We start from the raw sequence: 7,152 nt of genomic DNA, 5'->3' as shown, positions 1-7,152 counted from the left end.
AAAAACCAAAAAAGAGGAAGGGAAAGAGGAAGTGGTGCAAGATGGAGTGTGAGGAGTGGAGGAGCCGGCGAGGGAGGGAGGAAGGGAGGGAGGGGTGGAAGATGGCGTGATAGACAGACGGAGGAGGAGTGACGCGCTTTTGTTCGTGGCGAGAGAAACATCGACGGGCACACCCGCCCCCTTCCCTCTCCGGGTGTTCACCTGTTCACTTAACGAGTTCATCCCTCGTGCACACACACACTTTCACCTCCTTTCCGCTAACATCCGCCCCCGGTACACGTGCTGAGGTTGACCTTACGCGTGTGTGTGGGTCATTTTCATCAGTGATTCTACAGCCGTGACGGCGCAGTAGGTGTTAAGAAGCTTCCGGACATCTGACGCGACCAGTCGGTGTTTTTCCAAGTCACCCGCGTCGACATTCCCGGTGACAAGAGCTTCGTGTACGCTTCTAGACCGCGACGCGGCCGCCTGGTCTCAGTTGAACGGGCTCCAGCTGAGCGTGCCGATGGAGATGATGGTCTGGCAGGCGCTGGATGACAGCCACACCGTCTCCACCAGGCTGAAGTGCAGCAGGCCCAAGGCGAAGCCGCACGCCATGTCGGTCAGGTGGTGCTTCCCCAGCAGCACGCGGGACAGGCCCACCAGGAAGGCCCAGAGCACCAGCAGGATGCGGAGCGGCACGGCCAGAACCAGGTGGGACAGCAGGAACTTGGACACCATGGCCGCGCGGCTGGCGTGGGCCCCCGGGAACGAGTACACGTCCATGGCCACGTAGTCCAGGAAGCCGGGACTCATCTCCCAGGGTCCTTTGCGCTTGACCAGCTTCTGGACCCCGGCGACGGTCATGACGTCCAGTAACAGGGCTGTGAAGGGGGGGGGAGGAAGAGAGAAGGAGGAAGGGGGGGGGGGGAGAGAGGAAGGGGGGGGGGGGGGGGAGGAAGAGAGAAGGAGGAAGGGGGGGGGAGTGGGGAGAGAGAGGAAGAGAGGAGGAAGGGGGGGGGAGTGGGGAGAGAGAGGAAGAGAGAAGGAGGAAGGGGGGGGGAGTGGGGAGAGAGAGGAAGAGAGAAGGAGGAAGGGGGGGGGAGAGAGAGGAAGAGAGAAGGAGGAAGGGGGGGGGGAGAGAGAGGAAGAGAGAAGGAGGAAGGGGGGGGGGAGAGAGAGGAAGAGAGAAGGAGGAAGGGGGGGGGGGAGAGAGAGGAAGAGAGAAGGAGGAAGGGGGGAACAGAGGAGGAGGAAGAGAGAAGAAGGTTAGTGTTTCTATCGATATCACCGCCTGGTAACGGTTCTTTAAATGTGTTCTTACAATGTTATAAACCCTGACTGAAACTCTAACTTCGGTGCTGCTGTTCTGACACACCCCATTCTACCTGGCCTCTAATTGACCAATTAGAAGCAAGTTTTTTCATGAGTGAAAAAAACATGGGCCTGAATAATACATGAAAAAAATACTGTATATATAGATAAAAATAACTAGATCAACTAACAGCTGGGCACCATACTGAAATATACAATATCTGTCCCAAGCCAAAATCCACTGGGTTCAATTAGCTCCCCCTCCCCATTCTGTTGGTGTACGGAAGAGCATTAGGGACAACAGCAGAGTTTTTTTTTTTTTAGTTTAAAGTCAGAAATTCTGAGTTTTTTCTCAGAAGTTATTTATGACTTTTTTCTCAGAAATTCTGACTTTAATCTCAGAAATTCTGACTTTAATCTCAGAAGTTATTTTTGACTTTTCTCTCAGAAATTCTGACTTTAAACTCAGAAGCTTAAAAAAATAAACTCATTTGTTGGCCCTAATGCTCTTCCGTAGTTGGTGTGATTTGTTCCAGATCTGTAGAAGGGCAGGTTTGTGGAACAGACCCCTGTCCTTCCTCTTCATTCAACCCCCTACCTCTCCTCTGTGTGTGTGTGTGTGTGTGTGTGTGTGTGTGTGTGTGTGTGTGTGTGTGTGTGTGTGTGTGTGTGTGTGTGTGTGTGTGTATGTGTGTGTCTCTCCACGGACCGTATTAGCAGCCCTGTGTGTCCCTAAATAGGCCTGGATACTGGCTAGCACAGAACTGCAGCACTTTCTCTACTCTGTTCTCTTAATAAGGTAAGGACCCAATTTATACATGAATCCCCAATGTGAGCCATCAGTGGTTGTGGATTCATCTGTTGGAGCTGAGCCTCTGCAGAGGAGGACTGCATCCTTTACATTACATTGAACATTTCTGGAAACGGTCACTCCTCAATATCGATGAGGAGCACGATGGGGTAACAACCTACATCTGGGGTAACAACCAACCTGTACATCAAGACCATCAGGGTGATACACACACACATAAACATACACACATGCACGACCACATGCACGCACACACACGCACACACACACACGCACAGTTGACTTGAATACAAAGGAGCAGTGTCCTTAATTTGTTCAGAGAAATGCCTGATTCACTCAAATTAAACTGGGGTTGAGAACGTTCTTTCATCAAAGCATGTAAAAATAACCACCTGGAATGAGTTCACCCTCCAGGATGATTCCACCACTGCTACCATGAGAGATCAACAAGCTCACGCTTCATTCCTGTGTGCACTTACATCGGTGTAAACTGTACTGTAGGTAATGGTGAGATGATCATATCCATAAAGGATCACTATGTTTTTAATGTTATTTCTTTTTTTAATATATACATAATTTATTTCTGAATTTATCCCATTTTTACCCAGTTTTGGTAGCCAATCACACCTGACCTATTGTCCAATTGTCCCCTGTCACTGCTGTGAACGGTCTGTGGTTGGTGACCTGGAAGAACAAGCTAGCTGACTCTCTGTTCTGAGTCCGTGACTCCGTGAAAAGAGGTGATCAATAAGTCTGTGACCATGACTCTGTGACCATGACTCTGACACCAGACCTGGTCGCTGGAGAGTTGAGGACAATTACACCGAAAATAAACGAACCACCTTCAGGAGTGACGGCCCAACATCCTCCCATGCAGGATCCGGCCATTTTGGGATCTGGCGAGACCAGGGCGTGAACCCCGGTGGGACCTGGAACCTGATGCTTAAACCGCTACACCACCCAGACCCCATTAACCGCTACACCACCACAGACCCCCTTAACCACCACGGACCCCCTTAACCGCTACACCACCACGGACCCCATTAACCACTACACCACCACAGACCCCCTTAACCGCTACACCACCACAGACCCCTTTAACCACCACAGACCCCCTTAACCACCACAGACCCCCTTAACCACCACAGACCCCCTTAACCACCACAGACCCCCTTAACCACCACAGACCCCTTTAACCACCACAGACCCCCTTAACCACCACAGACCCCTTTAACCACCACAGACCCCCTTAACCACCACAGACCCTCTTAACCACCACAGACCCCCTTAACCACCACAGACCCCCTTAACCACCACAGACCCCCTTAACCACCACAGACCCCCTTAACCGCTACACCACCACAGACCCCCTTAACCACCACACACCCCCTTAACCACCACAGACCCCCCTAACCACCACAGACCCCCTTAACCACCACAGACCCCCTTAACCGCTACATCACCACAGACCCCCTTAACCACCACAGACCCCCCTTAACCACCACAGACCCCCTTAACCACCACAGACCCCCTTAACCACCACAGACCCTCTTAACCGCTACACCACCACAGACCCCCTTGATGTCATTTCTATAACTAGTCTTTTGTTCCTTCTTCATGACAACACACCGTTAAGACATTGTTCCCCCGTACCTGTTTGGTACAAGGTTGGTCACAGTGTGTATTATAACCAAAACAATATACAGCTTCACAAACTCTTTGTATGGGGTCATTGTAAACCCTCTGGCTTGTTAAAATGTCTACTTATAGTTCTTCGGTCCAATGTGAACTCGTGATGTGAGAGTCTTAAGCCCAGCACCTGTCAGGCGTGGGGTTGGAGGCTACTGAAGGAGACATGGTGGAAGTCTAGGATTTCAGCCCTGCTGGAAATGTGGGGGATGTTTAAAGGTGCAGTATGTGGTTTGTGCTTTCTGGTTAGACTTAAAATGTTTAAACATTTTGAAAAATACAACCAACAAAATCCCCGATCCCTCCCTTCAGGCCTCCATCCAAAGCTCCTCCAAACTGGGGAGAAACACACAACCCTCACTAGGCAGATAGTTGACAGGCAGCTAAGATATCCAGTCATTTCAAGTTGGCAACTCAAAATGATTGAACACACTTATTACAATTCTGTGACTTCCACATATTACAGATTTTCTTTAATTTTAGTGTCAGAGCGCTTTATTTGATTGCTGTCGGGATGTAATGAGAATTGCAAAAAATATAACAAAAACTACTTCTGAGCCAAAGCACCAAGGCTACTGCACCTTTGAGCAGACAACATCCTGAGTATAGCAGGATGGATAAGAAGAAGTTGAGGTGTTACGGACAAGGTTCCATAATATCCTACTGTATATCTGGAATGAGAAAGATTTCGAGTCACACCTTGTGGCCTGATAGGCTAAGCAGTGAATGATAAATGACATCCTCTGGAATATGTAGAGAGTGGGTCGTATGCCCACCTCCCTTGTTCTCTGTAAAGCGCATTGTGTTGCCTCTGGGTATGAAATGCGCTATATAAATAAAGCTTTGATTGATTGATTGATTGACATAAACACGTCTGTAGGGATCAATTGCTAAGTCACACCATGTTTTGGGGGGTAACCTTGTGAGCAGAGATGTAGGCCTATAGCCTGTACAGGCTACTTACCAACCAGTAGATTGACCAAGACCTCTTGTCCAGCCAGCGTGTTGCTCCTGGTGAGACACACGATCGTGCCAAAGATCCACGTGATGCCGTGCCCCGTAAGCGCAAGCAGGGTGACCATGGAACGGACGCTGCCCCAAGACGACGACGTGTAGGCGCAGACCCCCATGCGTTTGGACATGCAAATGTCAATGGCGAGGAGGGAGTTCATTGCGATCCCCTTGAACGAAGGGTTCAGGAGCATACAGTCTTCCTCGGGCAGCTTCACGGGCTCTTTCCGCTCCTTGTTGGCACTGTCGGTAGGTTCTGGCGCCTGCTCGCCCGGTTGGCTTGCTTGGTGCTTGGCTTGGCCCGGTCGCCTCGACGTGCCCCGGGTCTCGCTGGTGCCCCCGCGGAGGGGCTGGTTGAGGGACATGAACTCGGGTCTGCTCAGGACGTTGTTCCGATCGCGCGTCCTGGATCTAGAAGTTGGATTCGAAGGCATTTTGGGTTCCTACTTTGCCTACTTGGTAAAACGGCGTTTATGATGCGTTTTTAAATGACAATTCACTCTTTCTCCACGACGGTTAAATGTGCAAAGATAAACCTTTCGTCCTGTCCTTCCCCTCTTGCGGCCATAACAGATATATTTAGACTATTGGAATGCGCGCTGCCCATGCTCCTGTTTACACCGCGGTCTATGCAGCGCAATGGGGGCTTGACGGGCATCTGCTTCGGCCAATCCAACAAAACACAACCTACATGGGATATCAGCATCTATCACAACACAACACTGTAGCCTACCATAACGACTAACATGGAATGGCACGATTTGATGTTGCTGTCTTCGTTGCAGTGCAACTAACCAGATGCAATGTTTGATTTACACATCGGTACACGGAGAAAGCCCTAGAACATCTCTGTAATCTGCAGCGACATAGACAAACGCGTTCATTTTCCCAGGCCGACGTGAGAATGGGCCGTGCATTCACAGATCAGCTGGCATGCAGAGAATCCCGAGAACGCGACAAGGAATTCTGGCTCGACAGATATAGACCAGATATAGACCAGATATAGACCAGATATAGACCAGATATAGACCAGTACTGTCTATCACAACCGATCGTTTAACAGGCATGCGTAATTAACCCAGCGACTGCGAGCCGTCCGGTAATGAGCGAGGATTACGCATCTTTGCGACCGTGGCAGCCGTTTCTCCCGTGCGTGACGTAGGGCTGAACCATCCCACTCCTCCTCCTCCTCCGCTCCTGGCGCGCTACCGGACGGGAGTTCTCCAAGGTGCTTAAATGGACCAGGATTATAAGAGTACAAAACTGGAGATAGGATATTCTCCTAAAACAGGCCCTACAAACAACTAAACAGCTCAATGAGAGGGGATGAGGCTGATAGTGACAGTTTTTCCCCCCAAAAAATATATGTGATAAAAAAAGAGTTGAAAATCAGGAACTAACCTAATTGGTTCATATTATGCCTATGACATACACCAAGGCTATTTCAGTTATTTGTCGAAATATGGGATGGATGATTTAACATTAAAGTTGTAGCCTACTGTTTTTAGGCTATACACCGTTGTTACCTAAAACAGTCCAATGTTGTGGACTATAGCTTATTATTCGCAGGACATCAAATAAGTAGGTTCTGTGGCCTAGGATAGGCTATATAAATACAACTAAAGTCTACCACCATAAACTAAGGAATAAAACCAAATCACTACATTTCCCAGCATGCATGCAGTACAAAGGGGAAGTGTCGTCTCATAGGTACTTAAATAAAGGAGCTGCAGCTCTAGCTGCTGGAATAGACCCGTGCGGGAGGGTGAACCTGCGGCTGAGATGGGACGAGCGTCCGTCCAGGGATATAAACTAGCCTCAATATGACCCAACAGGAGTGGAATCGACGAGCGAGCCTGGTCGGATTATAATACATTTCACGTGAGAATAAAACGAGGTTTTCATAGTTATTTATTTCAAAAAGACATGGATATAGGCGGACGGGGCAAAGTTGACCTGGTTGCCTTTGGACGTTGCGGTGTTCATTGCAAACCTCAATTAATTACATGCAAATTGCAATGCTTCCTTCGCGGGACCTTGACTTTTATTCACATCAACACAAGAGAAGGAACCGCGTGAGAAGATAACGGGATTACCCCCGGACCACGAGCACGCGCGCAGGGCAGTCCAAGAGAGACCGGCCAGAAAGCAATTCACAGACTGGCTTGAAATGCCCAAAAGTAGAGAAGCGCAGTTTCTCAGAATAGGTTATTTGAGTTTGATACAACCCTTATCATTTAATTGTTTTAGATTATAGGCTAAGTGTTCTGGTCCTTAGGCTAGTTTTTTTTTTTGCAATAGGTCATCAAGGAGACCCAATAGTTATGTTATGCTATTTATAACCCTGG

General features: G+C 49.0%; 1 protein-coding gene across 1 annotated transcript; it reads right to left on the bottom strand.

Annotated features, from left to right (window-relative positions):
• Positions 1 to 474: 474 nt before the first annotated feature.
• Positions 475 to 5,238, bottom strand: LOC311311835 (inactive phospholipid phosphatase 7; the record flags this gene model as incomplete). Its single annotated transcript, XM_084441616.1, has 2 exons — positions 475 to 863; positions 4,758 to 5,238. 2 exons carry the CDS (start codon positions 5,236 to 5,238, stop codon positions 475 to 477), a joined length of 870 nt encoding a protein of 289 aa, XP_084297742.1.
• Between the last annotated feature and the right edge of the window lie 1,914 nt (positions 5,239 to 7,152).

Source organism: Borostomias antarcticus (assembly GCF_949987555.1).
Source record: "Borostomias antarcticus genome assembly, chromosome: 8".
In the NCBI taxonomy this organism is placed as follows: Eukaryota; Metazoa; Chordata; class Actinopteri; order Stomiiformes; family Stomiidae; genus Borostomias; species Borostomias antarcticus.
Note: the sequence above shows the minus strand (reverse complement) of the source record. Positions and strands in the feature narration are given on the sequence as shown.